At 42.0% G+C, this 24,017-nt stretch overlaps 1 protein-coding gene across 1 annotated transcript in view; it reads left to right on the top strand.

Moving 5' to 3' along the window:
- The first annotated feature begins 1,431 nt into the window (after window positions 1-1,431).
- The window catches only part of LOC138366823 (uncharacterized), a 155,745-nt gene continuing 133,159 nt past the window's right edge, over window positions 1,432-24,017 (top strand). Inside the window, exons 1-4 of the mRNA XM_069328109.1 lie at window positions 1,432-1,459; window positions 3,411-3,541; window positions 8,870-9,062; window positions 9,836-9,897. Of these exons, the coding sequence (XP_069184210.1) occupies window positions 1,432-1,459; window positions 3,411-3,541; window positions 8,870-9,062; window positions 9,836-9,897 (414 nt within the window). The remainder of the gene's footprint in view (window positions 1,460-3,410; window positions 3,542-8,869; window positions 9,063-9,835; window positions 9,898-24,017) is intronic.

A 24,017-nucleotide genomic window follows, 5' to 3' on the forward strand; every position in this document is an offset into this window, starting at 1 on the left:
GTGTGAAATTTGAGTCAGGAAAGGCTATGTAGACCAGTATAAATTATTTAATTTACAGTTAGTAAATGTTGCAAGGTCGTTGTAGAACCGAGAACATCTTGTCCAAAATTAGAAACAAATCATAATTGATAATTGTGAGGGCTTTGTTTTTCTGCTAATAACTTTGAGGTCAGGATAAGGATTTGGGATGGGAGTGGGGAAAGGAATAGTGCCCAACCACTTGGGCTGGACGGTAAAGCGACGGTCTTGCTTCATGCAGGTCGACGTTCAATCCCCGATCGTCCAAGTGTCCAGTCATTCTTCCCCTCCACCCCCCCCCCTCCCCACCGTCCCATCCCAAATTCTTGTCCTGATCCCTTCTAAGTGTTATATAGTCTTAATGGCCTAGCGCTTTCCCATGATAACTCCCTCCTCTCTTCACTACTCGTCGACACAGCGACAGCCGCCCTTCATGCAGGGTCGTAGTTCGATTCCGGATGGTCCTAGTGATTGAACACCGTTCTTTCATTTCCTATTCATGTTTATTCCTATTCTCTTTGTCCTCGTAAACTGCACAGTATTAATGATCATAACTTCCGCACAGTACTGACGAATATCACTACTGCACAATACTGATGATCATAACTGCACAGTATTAATGAACACCATTACTGCACAGTACTACAATAACTTTCAACTACACCTCGTAGAGAAATATCTGCTCATGTATTTCTCATCTTTCTGATATAGTAGCTAATAGTACTCGGTCAGGTGGCTGTTCTCATCTGATTGGTTGGAAAACAGGTGATCATTCTCATCTGATTGGTTGAAAAACAGGTGATCATTTTCATTTGATTGGTTGAAAAATAGGTGATCATTCTCATCTGATTGGTTGAAAAACAGGTGATCGTTCTCACGTCATTTGATCAGGTGAGAATCCCACCAATGCCCCTAGAACGTTTTCAAGTTTTAATTTTGTTAACAGATAACCGAGCACAAGGAATGTTTCTGAATAAATTTGCCTAAAATGTCATTAAACTACAAAAATGTTCGTTTAAATTGATCATCCGCCAATTTTGCTTTATTTCTGAGTTGTTCCATAGGTTGGGCACAATTTCTCTCCTCCATCCTGTTCCAAATCTGTATCCTTATGTCTCTTTCAATCGTTCTTCAGACGTAATGGCTTAATTAGCACTCTGTCCTGTTAATTAACTTACCTCTTCCAAAATACCCCAATTCCAACATTGCTAAATTAGGAATCAGTATTATACAATTTTGGTATCTGATAAATTAGTACGTTGAATAATAATTACTGATTAACTTTCGATAAATAAGTCTGCAAGGCCATGTTAAAGTACGTAACCTTTGTGATAACCACATTACTGATTATGAGAGGACTGGCCTAAGATTCTGAGAAAAAAGAGGAGGAAGCAGAGGAATTTAAGAAACACGATGTACATCACCTCTACCACGCTTACAGGTTTGAAAGACATTACCTTGAGAAAATTATATACAATAGGACGGAACAGTTCGAGAACAAAATCAATGTGTTGGAGTAGGTTTGGGAACAAGTGGGATGCGGTATAAGATAAAATATAACAGTTGCTCATATAACAGATGGATTCTTTATATATAAACGGTTCTACTCGAAGGACAGCTTGTAAAAGTCAGTTTTCGTACTTTCCGTTCAATTCACTTTTACACTCTGGAAAGACAGAGACACAACAGAGCCTAGGGATTAGATTGTGTACACCGCAACTTCACCAGTAGTAGAAGATTTAAATACTTTGGAGATAGCAGTGTACGATGCCAAACTAACTGTTCTAGGCGTGTTAAAAGGAAAGCAGGTGTAATGTGCTTTAGAAAGCTCTGTCTAATTTGACACCTGGTATAGGGTGAGACTCTATGTCTCGCGTTAGTTGGTGCTATTGGGAATGGAGACTCCTATGAAAGGAGAAGAGGTCTGTTCGATTAAAATGGCTGCAGAACCAATAATTGCCTTCCTCTACATGACCTCTATCATCGGTGATGAATCATTTAGTGGTAGAATATATAATCTAAACGTTAATTCAGAGTTGCACGATTTTTCGGCGGATGATTTACTAAATGTAGGGACTAGCCAAGGTTCGGTTAAATTTGAAAACGATGCGTTCTTGAAGAAAAACGTATATTTCGAAGGGAAAAATGACTATCAGGTTGTTTAGTGTAAGGAGCCCTTCAATATCAGATAAATTAATCAGATCGAGTTCGATCTATTTACTTAGAGATTGGGTTTGATATCGCGCATATTGATATACTCCCCAACGACTGCGATCTCTGGGTGGGCGATACACATCGTGCCTGTACCCGATACAGAATTTTACTATTTTTATTTTTGTGAAGACTGGCTCCTTCGTAGTGGATGCTATTACACCAAACATATTTCGTTTAACCTACACTAAAGTTATTTTGTATCCTTCTAGTGGACGAAAGAGGAGTGGGTAGTAAATTTGTACAATTTAGATACACTTTATGGACAGCAAGAGCTTATTTCTTACTAAGGCAAAATTCCCATTTGTAAAGATAAACTTTTCATTGGTGGAGTCGATGAAAGGTGGCGAAGACAGTTTGAGAAAAGAGAGGAATATGGAAGCGAGAGTTTTGGAGGAGGCCTTAACAACTTAATCATCAATTAGAAAACTTACGTGATGGTGAGTGCCATGACCCCTCTCTTGAACACCCGAATCAAGAAACCCGATTATCACTACCTTCTTTATCGTTCAACACATCGCAAAACACTACGGACTCCTCGAATCGTCTCACTGCCGATAGGCACAGACAAGGAAGAATATGCAGACTGCTGGTACGATGAGCTGATCTCATCGGTCTATGTCAGAGATGTCAGGTATGAAACATTTTGGATTAATATTTTGGGTAAGCGACTCTAAGAAGACAAAAGCTCTGTTAGAGGGAAGTTCACCAGAATGGTAGTAAGTAATTTGTCGAGCGACGATTTGCTAACCTGTGTGATAAAATTAGAGGGTCTGGCTGACTTGACGCCAGTGGCGTTTGCGGTTTATAAGGCCACCGTGGCTGAGATGAAAGCCGTTCCTGACCCCATCACCTATGCTGCCTCTCTCGCCGGCACGGTAACGTGTGTGGGACAAGGCATTGAGAAATGTCAACCATCTGTTGTTTTCTACGAGAAATATGTGCAAATATGCGCCACTAAGAAACTAATTCCCAAGTACGTGACCTTCATGCGTACAAATTTTATTTATCCGCTATTATACGGTGATTCGCCTGTACCACTCGTCGTGATATGGATAATAATATTAATTTTCTATTTCATAATATATTTATTCGTTGTTTGTCCGAACAATGAAGACTTTTAGGGTGGATCAACCTCCTGGATAAACATATTTCTGGCCAATTGTGTTTTCCCGCTCCAGCTTGGATATATCCACGAGCTGCTCTAGCTGCCGGAACAGGAGAGACCACTAAACTACAGACCTCCAAAGGATATGAGACGGTTAGATTTTATGATGCGACAAGCCCCAGCGAAGGAGCTGATGCTCCTACGGTACTGCCTGCTGGAGGACCCGCCTGACCCTGACACTGAAGTGATAGCATACGTCATGTTTTAATCAGTATTGTCGGGTCACGTGACTGCCTTCAGCGCTGCTGATGTTCTCCTGTACTTCAATATATTTTATTAGAAGCCGAAAATCTTCTACATGAAATATACCAAGTTAAACTTCGATATTTGGTTTGAATAGTAGTATGGAGAAAGACTTTCCATTGATGATATATAGTCAAAGTATAGAGCATTAATATCCCAATAAATGACTTTTAGTGAGCCGAGGAATCTTAAAAGATATATGATGAAATTTGCCTTTGAATGGCCCCATTTGGCAGGAATATAGGCTATACTATAGAAAATTATTGATATTCATGAAAGCTGTAATGAAGATATCACCGAAATGAAGACCACCCAACAGTACTCTGAATAAACTTATCGGTTAAGTGCAGAGGTAGAGTAAGTGTCGATGGCACTCAAGGTACTCTATAGAGACACCCTCTATCCCGACACCGAGCCTTACCTCATTCACGAGGCCCAGTGGCTCATGAGGACGAGATTCCACTCTCCCTCCATTCTCTCAGAGAACTAGAATTTTATAATAGTTACTCTGAAGGCCATGGAAAATATAAGACACGCTCTACTATAACATCCGTCAAAAGTAGTTTTAGAGAACGTCCGAGGATTTATTTTTCTAATGTACAATGATTTGACTAAGCTGATAGAGCGACGGAATACAGCAAATACATTAGAAGAGGAGTCCCAGGCCTTGAATACCTAGAATTAGGAAGTAACTTTAACCTCATCCCAAGGTTGGAGTACCATGAATTGAAGAGGGAATTCTGACCTAACGCTGGCTTCGAGGGGCCGAAATTGGTGAGGTTTTCTTTAACGAATCTTAAGATTCGAGTGCTCGAGATTAGGGAGGATCTTCTGACCTATCCCCAAATTGGAGCATCCGGATTTGCGGAAGGAAATCTGACGAACCCCAAGATTACAGCATCCGGAGTTGGGAAAGGAATTTTGATTGATCCCAAGATTTAAGAGCCTTGGATAAAAGCCCTTACATGCAACTGAAGTGAGCAGTGTGTGAATACTCGCCTAGATTCGAGGCCTGGTCGACGACCGGGCCACGGGGTCGCTGAGCCCCGAAATCACCTCAAGGTAATCTCAGGGTAGATGTGCTTACACTGAACGTTTCTTTATGATATCTTTGTAACTCATTTGTGTGTGTGTGTGTGTGTGTATTCACCTAGTGGTATTCACCTACTTGTGCTTGCGGGGTTGAGCTTTGCTCTTTCGGCCCGCCTCTCAGCTGTCAATCAACGGTTACTATTTTTTTTTCACACACACATCCAGGAAGCAGCTCCGTAACAGCTGTCTAGCTCCCAGGTCCCTATTTACTGCTAGGTAACAGGGGCATTCAGGGTAAAAGAAACTCTGCCCATTTGTTTCTGCCTGGTCCGAGAATCGAACTCGGGCCACAGAATTAAGAGTCCTGCAAGTTGTCCACTCAGCTAAGAGGCCCCCTTTGTGGGTGTGATGTATTAAGTGCGTGTGGAGATGGGGATTGGGAGATTGGATGTGCGTGATGTAGGGTGTTTGTTGAGAGGATGTGTGTGTGTGTGTGTGTGTGTGTGTGTGTGTGTAGTGTGTATGTGGTGTGTGTGTGATTTTGTGTGTGCGAGTTATCATTGACATTTAGCTACCAGATGAAAGCAATGCTCGTAATATGATTTAGTGTATTTTTTGTACTGGTAGGCACCGCGACGATCAATGTTCTTGCAGGCCGGCGTTCAATCCCCAACCCTCCAAGTGGTCGGCCACCATTCCTTCCCCCCTCGTCCTATCCAAAATCCTGATTCAGATCCATTTCAAGTGCTATATAGTCGTAATGGTTTATAATGTTTTCTCTTGATATTTACCCTGCAATGAACACAAAACTTTCATGTGAGAATTTGTCAAATGCTTTCTGACCAAAAATTATCTTGTAGACATGCGAGGAGTCACCAAAACGTGGCTGAAGTATGTTCACCAGACCACACACTAGAAGGTGAAAGGACGACTGCGTTTCGGTCTGTCCTGGACCATCCTGGAGATGGCAAGGGAACCTGTCCATTTATGTCTCTTTATTCCATCTATTTCTCCCTCCCTCTCTCTCTCACCCTTCATCTCTCCCTTCCTCGTTCTCTTTGAACCATTCCCTCCCACCTCCCTCTCTATCTCCCTCCCTCCCTACTACCTCCTCGACCTTCCTTCCTTGAGATCCCGGCTTGTCACGCCTTCAAGTCCCAGTTGGGAACATAATTTTATCTTGCGAGTTACCACTGGCAAGGCATTACTCTCAGTGTTAAACCGGAGTCCCGCTAATCACCCTTGCAAATTCCCAAATTGCCTGTTAATTAGTTTCCACGTTATTAAGGACAACGTATTAAACTCATCACATTACATTAAACGTTGGTGAAAATTTCATTAAGTCGATTGTATTAGGTCTGCAGATGGTGAGGGTGGTGGAGTGGCAGGCTGGGAAAGAGAGGGGGGGTAGGGACGATAATGGGAAAGGGGGGATTGGCGACGGTGGATAGGGAGGGGTGGTTGCTATAGGAATGCGAGTCGACGACTGGGATAGGGCTGGCGACAGTGTTGAGGTTGCCGACAGGGATTGGGTTGGACTGGTAGTTAATGATTATGCTAATGATGAGGTACTACGCTGGTGACACGAATGTTGTGTGAAGCGACATTCGAGCGACGGAGGTGACAACGTGACAGGTGACAACGTGACAGGTGACAACGTGACAGGTGAACACGGCAGATCTGCCTTGTGAAAGCGGAGAGAACTAATGCCGGAGAAATGTAGCTGATGGGAAGTTGATCAAACTGGAGAAGGGGAACTGAAATGGAGCAGGAAATTCAGCTTGTGACGAGAATGCGAGAGATACCAAATAGACGGAAGTCTCTTGCATACCATGAAGTGATGGGAGGATGCTGGAACACTTAAAGATAATTAGTTTTGCATGCGCACGAACGCGAATTCATAGTGTAAATGTGGATGGAGTCTTGGATTGATTGGTACAGTGACAGTACCAGGTCAGCGTTCGATTCCTGATGGTCCAAGTGCTTTGGTAACGTTCCTTCACTCCATCTTATCCCAGCTACCTGTCCACATGTTCTTTCCAAGTGGTATAGCCATACTAGCTTAGTTTTTCTCCTGATAATTACTCAGGAGATTACTCTTTACTTTATCTTGAGTGAGGTAAAAGAAAGAATTTTTGAAAACAGTTTGAAATTAACGTAAATGAAGACTACTGAAAGGGAAACTGTATGAAAATAATATCAGTGAAGTGAGAATGTAAGATTATGGAATAGGAGTAAACATATTAGTTCTATAAGTAATTGATCAATTTAAATACCATTGTTTTGAAATTAATAGAGAAGCAAAAAGTGATGTTAACATTATATTAAACCTTCCCCCCCCCCCCTAGGCACATTTAAACTGGATAACATCAGCTGCATGTGCAAGGCTGTCCAACATGCCTTTACAAACTTAAAACAACCATTCACAACTCCGTATGCTACATATATCTGATCAAACCTGGAATATGTTAGACAAAGCTGGAGAAGTTCCAGATAAATGCTACCAGACTTGTTCCAGGACTGAAAGAAATAATTGAACAGGAAAGACTGAAATAAGTAAGCCTTCCCTCACTGGAAAATTAAATAAAAAATGGGAGACTAGGACACACTATCTGAAATAAAACTCGAAACTGTACTCAACTTGGTTGATGTGTTGAGACGGGACCCAAGAGCTAAAATGCATTCCCCGAAATAAAAACTCGGCAATTCTGCAATTGCAAACACACACACACACGCACGCACGCACGCACACTCCGCACACACAAACCAATAAACAAACGGAAAATATATATCCCTGCGTTAAAAAATAGAATACCAGCAATTTTTGTCAATATAAATTTTGTACAGATATATATATACAAGGGCGAGGCAGGACGACTGACAAACAAGCGTTCGACACCCAGTGTAAACATCCGAACACCCGACCGATTTTATTGTCTCGCGAACACCCGACCGATTTTATTGTCTCGCTAACACCCGACCGATTTTATTGTCTCGCGAACACCCGACCGATTTTATTGTCTCGCTAACACCCGACCGATTTTATTGTCTCGCGAACACCCGACCGATTTTATTGTCTCGCGAACACCCGACCGATTTTATTGTCTCGCGAACACCCGACCGATTTTATTGTCTCGCGAACACCCGACCGATTTTATTGTCTCGCGAACACCCGACCGATTTTATTGTCTCGCGAACACCCGACCGATTTTATTGTCTCGCGAACACCCGACCGATTTTATTGTCTCGCGAACTATATTGACTTAGCAACTGAATTGACCGACCATTTTTTGGCCCACCGACTAAATTGATCGATTGGTATGACCGATCGACTGTGCAAACTGATCAATTAATTGTTGACCAGACCACACACTAGAAAGTGAAGGGACGACGACGTTTCGGTCCGTTCTGGACCATTCTCAAGTCGATTGTGAGAATGCAATTATCACAATCGAATGTGATATTGTTCACAATCGAATGATGATTGTGGAGATGGAATGATTGAATGATTATGAAATTGTTAACAATCGACTTGAGACGTCCAAGACGGTCCAGGACGGACCAAAGCGTCGTCGTCCCTTCACTTTCAAGTGTGAGGTCTGGTCAACATACTTCAGCCACGTTATTGTGACTCATCGCCTGCTGATCAATTAAACTATTCTACAGTCTATATTGACTGATCGACCGTATTGCCCTCCTTACAGGCTCAACTAATCGACGAAACTGCACGACTTATTGAACTGAGTTGTGGACTGAATTATCCCAGTACTCAAACAATTGATACATTGGATTACCTCACTGCCTGAATTACTGATCACTTGCATTACACACCTGTCTAAATGATTGATCAACAGAAGTGAATCGGTAAATGAATTAAGGGATTTATTATATTTTATCGCCGACTGAGGCAAGTAATCCAGTCGATTAACTCATTAACTGCTTTGCTAAGTTTCTCAGTGACTTTACAGATGAAATAATAACATAAAGGAGTAACTTGAATGTGAATTATTGAAGACATTTGCGTTACTGCCTCGGCAGCTAAGACACTATCGAGGGTTGAAGACGGATTAATTAATTGATTATCCTTCACTATAAACGAGTGAATAAAGAAAATCTCCCTCGCTACTCATTATGGTATTAAAATCACCTTTGGTACTTATAACAGGACCAATAAACATGTGCAGTATTGTCCCTCAGCATGCGCTTGCAATAGGGACCTCTCAGAATGCAGCATTGTTCCTCAGTATGAGCTTGCAACAGGGGCCTCTCAGAATGCAGCATTGTCCCTCAGCTTGTGCTTGTAATAGGGGCCTCTCAGAATGCAGCATTGTTCCTCAGCATGGGCTTGCAACAGGGACCTATCAGAATGCAGCATTGTCCCTCAGCATGCGTTTGCAATAGGGACCTCTCAGAATGCAGCATTGTCCCTCAGCTTGTGCTTGTAATAGGGGCCTCTCAGAATGCAGCATTGTCCCTCAGCTTGTGCTTGTAATAGGGGCCTCTCAGGATGCAGCATTGTTCCTCAGTATGAGCTTGCAACAGGGGCCTCTCAGAATGCAGCATTGTTCCTCAGCATGAGCTTGCAACAGGGGCCTCTCAGAATGCAGCATTGTTGCTCAGCATGAGCTTGCAACAGGGGCCTCTGAGAATGCAGCATTGTTCCTCAGCATGAGCTTGCAACAGGGGCCTCTCAGAATGCAGCATTGCCCCTCAGCATGGGCTTGCAACAGGGGCCTCTCAGAATGCAGCATTGCTCCACAGCATGCGTCAGCATCAGTGGCCATTACCAACACGCCGCCTCCTACAAGGACGACCACACAACTCCCCCACAACAATGCCCTCACTGGCCCCACCAACATTCTTCCCGTCATAAAACTCCGCGACTTGACAAAAAAATAGAGAAGAATGCTCAGAGCACAAAGCTCAGGCTGGCCCGGGTGAGTATTTCTGAGACACTTCTAAACGTAGCTCGGGTGCCTTTGTATATCTAAATTTAAGGCATTACTCCACCAACATTTCTGAGTTTGCTGATTTTTTTTTTTTTTTGTTCTTTAGTTTTCTCAGAATGTCAGCTTTTGTCTTAAGCCTTCTTCCTGGTGCGGAGAAGCTTTGGTCTTGGCCAAAAACCATTTTTTTGGTTTTTGGATTTTTCGTTCCCTTCAGGCATCAGTGACCAGTGCCTGAAGCTGTATAACCGCTCCGGTGTTTCAGACATATCTCAGAGGGTATTTCAGGCATATATCAGAAAGTGTGGACAAAGTTGTAAATTAACAAATTCACGACTGGATCGTTTGCGTGCGAACATTACCAAAAACAAAACTCTTTTGTTGCTTGAAAGTTGTCAACAGCCAATAACGATTTGGTTACAAAGACTTTGTGTAATTAACTAGAGTAGCCAGATGAACAGTACCTGCTGGAAACCTAGTTGATGGGGTTCTGGGAGTTCTTCTACTCCCCAAGCCCGGCCCGAAGCCAGGCTTGACTTGTGAGAGTTTGGTTCAACAGACTGTTGCTTGGAGCGTCCCGCAGGCCCACCATATCCACCACAGCCCGGTTGGTCCGGCACATCGTGAAGAAAACTATCTAGTTCTTGAGATTCCCTAAACAGAGAACAACATGTGCTTTGCTGTGAAAAGATGGCAGTCAATATTATAATGGAACCCCCGATACAGTTTGTCATCCGAAACGGGTGCTGTAAACACCGAGTGGAGGTACAGTAGTTTGACTTCTACAACCGCAATTAATACCTAAACCAGCTGTCTGAGAACAAAGTCACAAGAACCGTGACGAGGATTCGAACCTGCATCCGAGAGCATCCCAGACGCTGCCTTAATCGACTGAGCTACGACATGGTAAAAGGAGTTGAAACCAAAGTTCTACTGAACTTACTGAAACCTGCAGCCTCTCCAAGGCACAAACCAGAGTTTTACACAACTCTTGTGGATTTGTTCATTTGATGCATCACGCAATTGTGATTTCTGTGTGTAGTGTCAGCTGTCTGAGACTTGAACAAGAGACCTATTGAAAGGAAATAAGAAAACACTTGGCCAGTAACTGATTGGACACCGATCTTTATCTCCTGCTTATCCCAGATCCTTGTCCTCGTATCCATTCCAAGTGATGAATAGTTGTATTGGTTTAACGCTTTATCTTCTTATGTACCTACCTAAGCCAGTATGACTGTGAGGAGGAGGATACGAGGACGGTTGACCAGACCACACACTAGAAGGTGAAGGGACGACGACGTTTCGGTCCGTCCTGGACCATTCTCAAGTCGATATATACTGTATATATTTCAACATACTTTAGCCACGTTATTGTGACTTATCGCCTGCATACGAGGACGGACTACGAACTCCCACAAGAGAGAGAGAGTGAGGGAACGATGCCTATAGAACACGTTTTGAGGAACGTAAAGCATCACGAGGAATCATTAAAAGCAGCATTAAGATTTTTTAAGACGTATCAATCGGGTTCTAAGAGTAGAACTCTCTTCTCTGGATCGCTGAAGCAGATTTTCTTTTCCAGTTGAGAAGGAAAGATATACGCTCGCAGCCAGAACCAACACGGGCCTCGTTATTAAACTTGGAAAACGGCTTTAATGTCAATATGTTTATCCCTTAGCATGCTGTGTTAATCCCTGGCGTCATAATCCCTCATAGATTTTCATTAATCTTTATCGTCCTGTTCTTGTCCCTAGTATCCTGTGGGAATCTTCAACGATTTTTGTTAATCCTCTAGCGTTATAAATCAGCATACTGTTGTAATTCTCAGCATCATGTGGTAATCCCCCTATAACCTTTTGTTAATCCTCATAACTTTTCGTTAATTCTAATAATTCTGTGGTAATCCCTGGTATTCTATGATAATCCCGAGTGGTCTGTGGTAATCCCTGGTATTCTATGATAATCCCGAGTGGTCTGTGGTAATCCCTGGTATTCTATGATAATCCCGAGTGGTCTGTGGTAATCCCTCCAACATTCTGCGGTACTGTCGATCATATGCTGTATTAATAGACCGCATTCAATTGTTAATCCCCAGCATTATACGGTAATCCTCATCATCCTGTATTAATCCCACATATAGTATTAATACCACATCCCGAATTAATCCCCATAATTCTTTGTTAATCCTCAGATTCCACAGTTAATCCAAATCATTCTTTTTGGTAATCCTAGACACCAATGTTAATCCGCAGAATCCTGTGTTAATCCTCATTATCCTGTGAGATAATCCTCAACGTTCTGTGGTAATCCCCAACATCCTGTGTAAATCCTCAGCATTTTGTATTATCCCCACTCTGGATAGAAGTGAACTATCAGGAGAAAGCACCAAGTCATTATGACTATATAGCACTAGGAAGGGGCCAGGATAAGGATTATGGATGGGACGGGGGGAAAGGAATGGTGCCCAACCACTTGGACGGAAGCTAAACACAAATTCAAGTTTACATTTGTTTCCCCCTAAAATTTAAATACATATATGATCTTGTATATAATTCTTTATGATTATTTTTCAATTTGATTGTCTTTTAGAATATGTTGCTTGTGAGTCCTGTGTTTGAGAAAGTTGTTGTTGTTTGCAGACAGTAAAAATAACATGGCTGAGAATAAGACGGCCAATTCACAAATTTGAAAATACATGAATCGTCAACTTGATGATGATTTAAGACTCAATTAAACGTAAATTCATCAATTTTCAGAATTGTCGATTGGTTGTTTGATATTTTTATTTCTCAGGCCAAGAAATATCTTTAATTATCTAATGTGATTTTTTCTAAGCCAACATCAAGAAAATAAATATGTGCAGACGAGGAGTCACAATAACGTGGCTGAAGTATGTTGACCATTCCACACACTAGAAAATGAAGGGACGACGACGTTTCGGTCCGTCCTGGACCATTCTCACAATCGACATGAGAATGGTCCAGGACGGACCGAAACATCGTCGTCCCTTCATTTTCTAGTGTGTGGATTGGTCAACAAAATAAATATGTATTAGTTAATGCATATTTTGTGGATATCTTATACGCTATTAAGTCTTCCGGAATTGGTTCATTGTTCTGATTATTACTTACTTGGGTTGATTAGGTGTCTTCAGGAGTTGTTCCGAAAATCTTCTTGTTTAATGTCACTCGGTTTTCAGCATCATTTGACTGGTTTTCCTGTCTCCAATAAGCTCTTTATTAACTCTCAAATGAGGATTTTTCCCTCATAGTTACTGTCCAATCTCGTCATGTTTTTTTCTACACGGCCAAGCGACAGTATCGCTTCTTGCAAGTCGCACTTCAGTCTCAGACTGTCCAAGTGGTTGAGCATCATTCCTTCCCTCTGTCCCATTTTAACTCCTTGTCCTCGTATCCCTTCCAAGTGCCATATAGTCGTCATATCTTAGTACTTGCTCACGATAATTACCTTGAATTTCCACCACATTGCATTCAGTTTTCCTTTCTCATTTCCAGTCCCATTGTGCCTGTTTCTCTTCAACACGTGTTTGCTTTTTCACAATGGTGTACCTGCTTCATCCCCACATGGTCTCCAAGGAACTGTTTTTCTTTTAAAAGGTGTCAGTGTTTTGTGATTTTTTTAGGTAAAAGGTGTCAGTGTTTTGTGATTTTTTTAGGTAAAAGGTGTCAGTGTTTTGTGATTTTTTTAGGTAAAAGGTGTCAGTGTTTTGTGATTTTTTTAGGTAAAATTTCATGCCGAAAAAAGAAGTGTTAGTCTCCAAGTGATGTGATATTCTCAATTATCAAGAAGCATAATTCTTTTATGAAGTAATACTTTATTTAGCTACACATAGCCGGTCGGCCGAGCGGACAGCTCGCTGGACTTGTGATCCTGTGGTTCTGGGTTCAATCTCAGGCGCCGGCGAGAAACAATGGGCAGAGTTTCTTTCACCCTATGCCCCTGTTACCTAGCAGTAAATAGGTACCTGGGTGTTAGTCAGCTGTCACGGGCTGCTTCCCGGGGGTGGAGGTCTGGTCGAGGACCGGGCCGCGGGGACACTAAAGCCCCGAAATCATCTCAAGATAACCTCAAGATAGGAAATTTACAGCTGTATTTTGTTCTGGGAAGTGATTCTAGGCACCGAGAACGAAGTCGGATATCTTGAGCTGTTTCACTAGTTAATAAACTAAGGAAATAGTTCTAGGGAAATAATAGAACTAGTGAAATAAACTAGTGTCGTTGTAAAGGGTGATAGATGAGCTTGTCTTTGTCTTTTCTCTCGCGTCGAGTACAGGGGACGCCCCTAGTCATTTATTTTAACGAAGTTACTTTAGTGAAACACAAGAACAACAGTTCGGCTTATTTTTCAACATTCAGCAGCCGGTGTTTACCTAATTCAGAGCTTCTTCAACAATTCTAATTTGAAATTCTGCCCCGCGGTTCTATGAGCATGCCTGAACACTCGAAAGTTTTTTTATGTATGTTTTGAAACGGTTCAAAACTGTCTTCTCGTCTACCACTGTTTCATTGAAAAGATTTTTGGTTCTACTTAACGTTTCTTACTTAATGGAGATTTTGACGTAATTCAAGGCCAACTTCACCCATTGTATGCGTTTATGGTGTAATACAAGACCTCTCCGCTTCCAAGTATCTGTGGTCTTACCCAATCTCTGCCTAATCACTTGGGCTGGACGGTAGAGCGACGGTCTTGCGTCATGCAGGTCGCCGTTCAATCCCCGATTATCCAAGTAACTGGACACCATTCCTTTCCCCCGTCCTATCCCAAATCCTTATCCTGACCCCCCCTTCCAAGTGCTATATAGTCGTAATGACTTGGCGCTTTCCCTCCGTAGTTTCCCTCCCTTCTCTTTACCCACTCCCTGTGCCTTCACTTCCTTCCCACTCCCTGTGGCCTCGCCCGCCAGCAATCCTAAAGTCCTGAACCATTGGGATTGGGCGGAAGTCTCGGCGTCAGACAGACTCCTCTAAGTTCCCCACTTGAAAGTAAGATGTTGGATAAACTGGCTGGAAGTTGGGACAGGCGGTGTTGTGTGGCTTATGGCGCAATTTACTCACTGACAGTTTACTCATCTCCAGTTTACTCATCTCCAGTTTACTCATCTCCAGTTTACTCATCTCCAGTTTACTCATCTCCAGTTGACCAGATGAGTCTGCATCTCAAGCGGTTCAGAAGCACTTCATTTTGCTTGTAGTTTAGTATGACTGCGTTTCTGTGTTCTTTCACCGAATGCTTTACTGTGATTTAATCGACAGGCTGCGTCTAAAAGCCTGGTTGACCGGATCACCAATCAGGAGTCCTGATCAGAGACCGGGTCGCGTGGAATCAGTGTAAGATAAACGCAAAGTAATTGATGAAGATCATTTTCAGTCGAGAACACACACACACACACACACACACACACACACACACACACACACACACACACACACACACACACACACACACACACACACAAACAAACACACGTTAGCGTTACAATTATTCAGCTTGTTTGCAATACCAAAATAAAGCCCACACATATAGACTTCAATGAGCACTTCAAAGTCGGATGAACGAAGGAGCTTGCATTTCATGCACAGTTTGCTGTTACATTGTTAGCAGGAGAGGTTATTGCTTATCTTGTGTTTCCCTTCTCCCTCTCTCAAGGCTTCTCCCTTGACGACACTTGATTAACTCATTTGCTTCATTTCAGAGTATAGGCCGCGCTCTCTGCCGTGCCGCTTTGGTGTCAACACGGCGGAAAATTGTCCGTGTATACACGTCCATTGACAGGCACGAACCTAATGTTGGGACCAATGAGCGCTCGTGTTATTAATACCCCCCCTCTCTTCCCTCTCTATCCCCCTTTACGCTGCTTTACCCCCCTATTCCACCTATTACACCTACCCTTTCCATCTATTGCACCTACCCTTTCCACCTATTACACCTACCCTTTCCATCTATTGCACCTACCCTTTCCATCTATTGCACCTACCCTTCCATCTATTACACCTACCCTTTCCACCTATTACACCTAACCTTTCCACCTATTACACCTACCCTTTCCACCTATTACACCTAACCTTTCCACCTATTATACCTACCCTTTCCATCTATTACACCTACCCTTTCCATCTATTACACCTACCCTTTCCACCTATTACACCTACCCTTTCCACCTATTACACCTACCCTTTCCACCTTACTATTCCAACACCCCTTTTACCTTTATTGCCTCTATTTGAGATGCTGCTGATGTATAGGGGATGTCAGTCTCTTCCTATTCCATTACTTCACCTCTGGTAATAGCCTTAAGTCAACTATAATTCATTAACTATACTTACTACTACTTATTAATTAAGTTGTTATATAATGATTAACGTGGTGACGCTCATCTCATGCCTGAAGAATTGCCATGCAGTTGCTACTTTCAACACATCTGGCTAAACAACTCATCCATCCATTTTTCATTGTTTTCTAAATGAATATTTAAGTTTTCTTTGTAAATGCAGTACTTTGCAAAGGAGGCAGTTCACTGATACATTCATCGCTGATAGGTACAGACCATTTATTTCTTGTTGTAGGCTATAGGATTGGTTGAGTTAGGTTTGGTTAGATTTTTAGGTTAAGTTAGTTTAGGAGTTAGGTTAAGTTAGGTTAGATTTTGGTTAGGCAAATCCAATCCTAGAACTTGGGCAACTGAACTAGCAGGACAAACTACATGTAGCGAATCTTGTGTAATTTCAATGCTTTTTTTGGTTCGTGTATGTACTCACCTAGTTGTGCTAGGTGAGTACAACGCACCTAACGTGTGTAGTGTGTGTGTGTGTGTGTACTCATCTAGTTGTGCTTGCGGGGGTTAAGCTCTGGCTCTTTGGTCCCGCCTCTCAACCGTCAATCAACTGGTGCACAGGTTCCTGAGCCTACTGGGCTCTATCATATCTACATTTGAAACTGTGTATGGAGTCAGCCTCCACCACATCACTGACTAATGTGTGTGTGTATAGGTGTGTGTGTGTGTGTGTGTGTGTGTGTGTGTGTGTGTGTGTGTGTGTGTGTGTGTGTGTGTGTGTGTATGTATGTGTGTGTGTTGTGTGTGTGTATGTGTGTGTGTGTGTTTACTAGTTGTGTTTACTAGTTGTGTTTTTACGGGGGTTGAGCTTTGCTCTTTCGGCCCGCCTCTCAACTGTCAATCAACTGTTTACTAACTTTTTTTTTTTTTTTTTTTTTTTTTTTTTCCACACCACACACACACACACACCCCAGGAAGCAGCCCGTGACAGCTGACTAACTCCCAGGTACCTATTTACTGCTAGGTAACAGGGGCATTCAGGGTGAAAGAAACTTTGCCCATTTGTTTCTGCCTCGTGCGGGAATCGAACCCGCGCCACAGAATTACGAATCCTGCGCGCTATCCACCAGGCTACGAGGCCCCCCAAGTGTATGTGTGTGTATGTGTGTGTGTGTGTGTGTGTGTGTGTGTGTGTGTGTGTGTGTGTGTGTGTGTGTGTGTGTGTGTGTGTGTGTCCAACTACGTTTCGCGGTTAACGAGATAGTAAATCCACGCTCAGTCACGTTATATATCAAAATTTATTCTGATATATGAAGAATTCGAGGTCTTATGCAACTCCTTATTTCGATTGTTTAATCAATATTTATGTCTGTAAGACTTGTTAACGCAGCTTATTGGTGTTGACATGCGGAGGCAAGTCCTCCTACTCAATGTAACATAGTAACAATGTAACATTTTGCCCGAAACTATGCGTACTAGTGGCTTTAGGTATTGTATGTACTAGCTCTATCTATAAATCAATCAGAATGTTTGTAACTCTGCATCTGTGTATGTACTCTTCCTAAATAAAATATTATTATTATTATTATTATTATAGTAGTAGTAGGCTCCTGAATGCAGCATCACGAGGCTCATGAATGTACCGTTGATGAAGAATCGCCATTAACTTGCGTGACAGGTAATCAATCTTCTCTGGAATGTTTTGGAAAATGGGTAAGTTTTTAAAATTTTCACTGTTCTAGTCACCAAAGCAAAGTTCCTGAGTAATAATGACAATTTTCTATTCTTTGGATGCATAAACATTTAGCCAATGGCACTTGGTCGATGGACAGTTGAGAGGCGGGACTAAAGAGCCAGAGCAAAACTCCCGCAAGCACAAATAGGTGAGCACAAACAGGTGAGTACTTACTGCCTAGGAACAAATTCAAAACAAAAAAGTTGTTGCATAGCATTATCTGTCAGATTACAGACGGGTTTACCCAACCAAGTGGCACCATACATTCTAGATCCTCTTCCCAGCACCAAATAGTATGGAGTCAGGCTCCATGCTTTACATTTTGACTTTCATGACTTTACATTTACTCCAGTTAAAGTTTAGCAGCCAGCTGTGATTTTATGTAGTCTTCCACACAGTCTCATAACGTTGGCATTGTAGGCAAATATTGAAAAAGAGTCAATGTAAATGTTCTCCTTAGAGGAGATCATTTACATAAACATAAATGCTCTCGTCTAAGAGATCTCCTCTTATATAAATGATCTTCCCTAGGAGATTATTTACATAGATCAGAAACAAGGTAAATCCTTGCAGCAACCCGTTTCGAATCTTCCGTTTAACATCTCCTCCCACCTCAAGTCTCTTGTGTTAATATGACTCCGTCTTCTGTTGCTGAGGTATTCACATATCCACTGGATAATCTTATCACTTCTGCCAATATTTCTACCTAGTGTCGCGTAGCGAAAACTGTGTCGAAGATTTTCTGACGGTCCAAAGATATGTAATCTTCCCCATTTGCCGGATCTCAACCGCTCAATCAGGCAATTCTATCAAGTTTAAAAACCGATTGTTGTGAGGAGTTATTCCCAAACCAATAAAAACAAACACACACACAAACACTCCCTCCCCACCTCTCCTACAACAAAACATCCACACTATCCCAGGACGTCTTATCCACACCAAATACCCGACCATCAAGCTTCCTCGCTTTCCTGATTCGGTCCTTCGAGATTGAGCCATTACTCCCAGTTGACTTTGCAGGAGTAAAACGAGAATTTGCATTTGATTTTCGAATGTCATTATTGACGGTGTGGTTATTCTTCTTGTCGCTGCTCTGATCTCTTTCCTCACCCTTTTAAAGCCGTTTATCAAGCCTTTTTCTACTATTAAGGCATAACTTGCCTTAACTGCCCTAGCCTTAACCTTGCCTTAACCTAGCTGCCCGAAACGCTTTGCGTAATAGTGGCTTTAGGCATTGTATGTACTAGCTCTATCTATAAAGCCAACAAACTTTGTAAAATCTCTTTATGTATGTACATTTACCTAAATAAAAATTATTATTATTATTATTATTAACTTCCTCCTCATTCTCCGGCTCCTCTACCATGCTTCTTATGCTCCGGTTCCTCTACCATGCTTCTTAAATCATCATGTCTCAAGAATGCTCGAGACATGATGGTAACTCGACAGTGTAGGGAATTTCAAGTTCCTCTTTGTTATTTAGAGCCGATGTGGTTGTGTGGAAGAGAATATAAATGAGATACGTAATTTATTTTTTACAAGTAGTTATTGATGCTCTTTTTTTGCCCGTAGTCTGGACGATAATTATACTTCGTAGATATTGGGGAGGTGATTATACGACTTGGTTGTTTGTCACGAACGACGAATCGGAAGTCTTTTATGTCTTGGTGGGTTGACGTAGTCATTTATAACTAGGAGGTTAAAGCAGCCATTTATATGTTGGTGGGTTGAAGCAGTCATTTATAATTTGGTGGGTTGAAGCAATCTTTCATGTCTTCTACACATTACATACCATTATCATGGACACTACATTATACCAATCGTTAATATTTGTATAATTTCCATGTATTAAACAAAACAAATGCTGTAAAATATAACTCGTGACATTATTAATATAATGCTTTAAAATATACTGTGTTTCAACTGTATCAGCTGACAGTAGTATTATGTGAATGTAATTAAAAATGTATGGAAATTAATTAAAAACATTATTATTAATTTGTTCACATGATTTATAAGTGATATATTTAGTTGTTGCAAACTAATATTGCACTTTTTCCGCTACTCATATCTGTAGCAATAAGGAACGTGCTTCCACTCAAATTTATTGAAAATTCATTTGCAACATATTTGAATTGTTAATGTGATTGATAATATATTGAAAAAATGCATTAAACGAGACGGAGATCTCAACATAACCCAGTAGACAATATTTAAATCAGTTCAATGAAAATTTAAAGCACACGCATACTGTATACATACATACAGACATACATAATGTTGATTGATGTGTAATGAGTTCCAATAGAACCAGGTGACATAGGGGAGGTCCTAAGTCTGTCATTCTACCGGGAGGGTATTGACACGTGACTGACAGCTACACAATATGCCCCATCGATGTCAGTGCACAATACCCGCTCTAAAACAAATGTCAATATTGAGTCCAGTGACATCGTTCAGGCAGCTGATGCTCGAGTGAGTGTTAACTTCTCTAAAGTGAGTTACCCTTCGCATCAATCCTTTCTCTCACACATTTTCTGAAACGCTGTCTAACATTCGATAATGGAATTAGTACATATAAAACAGAGCTTCTAATAATTATTTTTGTATAAATAAACCCGAAGACAAACACGTATATCAAGAAAATAATACCAGTAAATATGCAGATTTTATTTTATAAATACAATATAAAATATGGCACTATAGGTAGTATGAACAAGACTCACAAATTGAAGAGGAGTTCTCGATCCAAAGCCCCAATATAGAGCCTCCCAGACCAAACATTCAGCCAGTTCTTATACACACAGGGAAATCATGTGCCTCACTTTGTCGACATCCGAGAAGAACTGTTTGATATGGATATGAGACATGAGCTCTCTGATTCCAACCGGGTCATGGTATCATTACTCGTTTTAATGTTGCCAGAGATGAATTCGCTCATTAAGGAAATGCATCATCACTCGAGGGAAGCGTTTTGCAGCATCACCTAAGGGAAGAGGCAATGCAGCATCCACAATACTCACAACTCAAGTCGTTCAACGGCTTTCGAGAGAATGTCGACACGAATACAAGTGGGAGTAACTGTGCTTTTTCTTCACTAGATTCTATACACGTACTCGGCACCCCTCCTCTCTCCCTCCCTCCTGTGTGTGTGTGTGTGTTTACAAAAAAAAGTTCCCATGTGAACACGACACTACTCTCCCGTTTACAACTGTGATTGTTAATGTTTATCACATATGCTAAGAAGGGCCCCTACCCATCCTAGAGATGTGCTAAGAAGGGCCCCTACCCATGCATGGGATGTGCTAAGAAAAGCCCCTACCCATGCAGGGGATGTGCTAAGAAAGGCCCCTACCCATGCAGGGGGTGTGCTGAGAACGACCCCTACCCATGCAGGGAATGTGCTATGAACGACCCCTACCCATGCAGGGAATGTGCTATGAACGACCCCTACCCATGCAGGGAATGTGCTATGAACGACCCCTACCCATGCAGGGGGTGTGCTAAGAACGACCCCTACCCATGCAGGGAATATGCTAAGAGGGACCCCATACCCATCTCGAGATGAACTAATGATCTTGTCACCTGGCAGCTCCTACAATACCTCGAGAATCTAGTGTGAGCAACATACAATTAACCCGCTGACAGAATCCCCCGAAATTGGAACTGTTTAATGCGTCATTTATCACCCAAGTCGCGGATTAAACAAAGCAGGATTAATATTCCAGATGTTAATTAGGACCTACAAGATGTACCACCACAGGGTAGCGGGAGAAACTCGGGGGAATTTAGAGGAAGTTGAAGAGAGAGATGATCTTCACCGTGGCCCAACTTGGCTGCTTGCAAAGAGAGAGTGGAGGAGAACAAGGGGGCAGGCATCTGTACTCTGTGGCGTGGAGTGCTAGCGAGTGTTGGTACTCTAGAGAGTTAAGAGGAGTGGTATGGAGTGTTAGTATTCTAGAACGTGAGGAAATGGAAGTAATATGGAGCTTTAATGCTCTGGAACGTAAAGGAAGTGATAGGGAGCGTTATATTATTCTAGAAATTAATTGAAGTGGAGCGATAGTACTTTAAAACGTGAAGGAGTAATAAAGGGCATTAGTACTCTAGTGGTAATGCAACTAGTGGTGGCAACGAGCGTTAGTACTCAACAAAGACATCAGAATAGAACGGTAAAGGGCGTCGGTACTCGATAAACTGTAGAAAGTGGTAGTTGTTAGTAATTAGAAGCAACCAGTATTTTATCCTTATAATTTGAAACATTTTCGCGTGATCAAAAGCGTACTATCCTACACAATCCAACCTCATCTATCGAGATCAATGCTCATTAGTCACAGTCATCAAAATTAAAATGTGTTAATTTCAGCAATGCATCTGAATTGGAAAGTTGATGCCCCACAATGTCCAAATTGAGACCCATTAAATTCGTAGACCGGGGTCTTCAGTATGCCAGGATTCGTTGGGTACACCAGAGGGCAAGGCCCTCTGGTGTAATTTTCTAGTGGTATTCGAGTGGTATTTTCGTTGTCAGTTGCTAGCACTCGCTGGCTCTTCCATGGAGAGGATCCAGCAATCGAAGTGCTCCTTGCGACTCCTGCTTCTCACTGTGTACTCTGAGTACCAGCGGCAGGATACCTATTGACCTCTCGAGGGTAGGTACGATTGTCAACTCGTTCCCAGCTTACTACTGGCCCAGGGCTACTGCCCAGGGCTACTGCCCAGGGCTACTGCCCAGGGCTACTGCCACGAGCTACTGACTGTGTAGTCAGAAGATGCAAGGTATTTTTTTAAAGTCAATTAATGGTGTCTCACTGATGCCTCCTTCCTCCCATTCTAGTAGAAGATTGTTTTTATATCTAGAGTAATAGGCTAGAAATACTGCTCCTCTGTACGGTTTGAACACTCTCTCTCTCTCTCTCTCTCTCTCTCTCTCTCTCTCTCTCTCTCTCTCTCTCTCTCTCTCTCTCTCTCTCTCTCTCTCTCTCTCTCTCTCTCTCTCTTCCAAATTTAGAGAGAGAGAGAGAGACCTATTCAAATAGAACTTGAGAGTGTACAACAGACACGCAAAAACCTAGTACATTTTGCATGAATTTTGTTGCAACATAGAAAAAAGAAGCAGTTTTGAAAATGCAATATATAAAGACCAGCAATTATTAGATAAATATATAGCCAGAGAACCAGCTGTGTAACGAGAGATACGATGCCTCTGGAGACTTACAGTGAAGACAAAGTGAATTAACACGTTTTGTTAGAATATTTGATAAGACAGTGAATTATAAGTAATGATAAAAGAGATAATATGATATTGATATACCAGCGGTGATAACAGAGCTGAGTTCAGAGTGGAGGACTGGCTGTATAAAGAAAGATAAGATCATAAGATCAACAGCCGGAAGGAGTTTCTCCATCTACTAATATCCTTCAGGAAATGAGACTCCTTCAGCCTCTCATCTTGGGTGATCACATGTGACCTCAAGTCAACATCTCATTTCTGACCTCCGTGGTCAAAGTGTCGAGATGAAAATGGAGAGAAAATAAGAAAATTCATAAGGAATTTTATGATATATCTTAGAAAATATGTGACTTCTTTGTATTGTGTTACTCTCGGAAATAATGTTTTCGGCAAGGCCCAATATATCAGCCTTGATTACTTAATAGTTAAAGCAAGAGTGTTTGTTATCGCGAGTCTGATATTATGTAATATATCGAGGTTCAAAACCTTAAAATTCTCTAACCTATATTAGCATTCCCTAGCCTAAAAGAGCCCCCCTAGTGTATAATGGCCCCTATTCACATCTAACTTGCAAAGACCCCCTCCCCCCCCCTAATAAAGCATATAACAATTGGCTTGTGACACCGTACTTATTTGTTTATTAAATTTATTTTAATTATGGATGTAAACGACTCATCAGAGAAGCGATGGAACGGGTGAAGATTCTGTAGGAATGGGAGGATCTGAATCCCCTCGATTTTGTTCTTCCCACGACCTGTTGGTCATCTTCACCCATCTCTAGGGACTGTTCAACGAGTAGTCATCTTCACCCATCTCCAGGGACTGTTCAACGAGTAGTCATCTTCACCCACCTCCAGGGACTGTTCAACGAGTAGTCATCTTCACCCATCTCCAGGGACTGTTCAACGAGTAGTCATCTTCACCCATCTCCAGGGACTGTTCAACGAGTAGTCATCTTCACCCATCTCCAGGGACTGTTCAACGAGTAGTCATCTTCACCCATCTCCAGGGACTGTTCAACGAGTAGTCATCTTCACCCATCTCCAGGGACTGTTCAACGAGTAGTCATCTTCACCCACCTCCAGGGACTGTTCAACGAGTAGTCATCTTCACCCATCTCCAGGGACTGTTCAACGAG

Source organism: Procambarus clarkii, chromosome 20 (assembly GCF_040958095.1).
Source record: "Procambarus clarkii isolate CNS0578487 chromosome 20, FALCON_Pclarkii_2.0, whole genome shotgun sequence".
Classification (NCBI taxonomy): domain Eukaryota; kingdom Metazoa; phylum Arthropoda; class Malacostraca; order Decapoda; family Cambaridae; genus Procambarus; species Procambarus clarkii.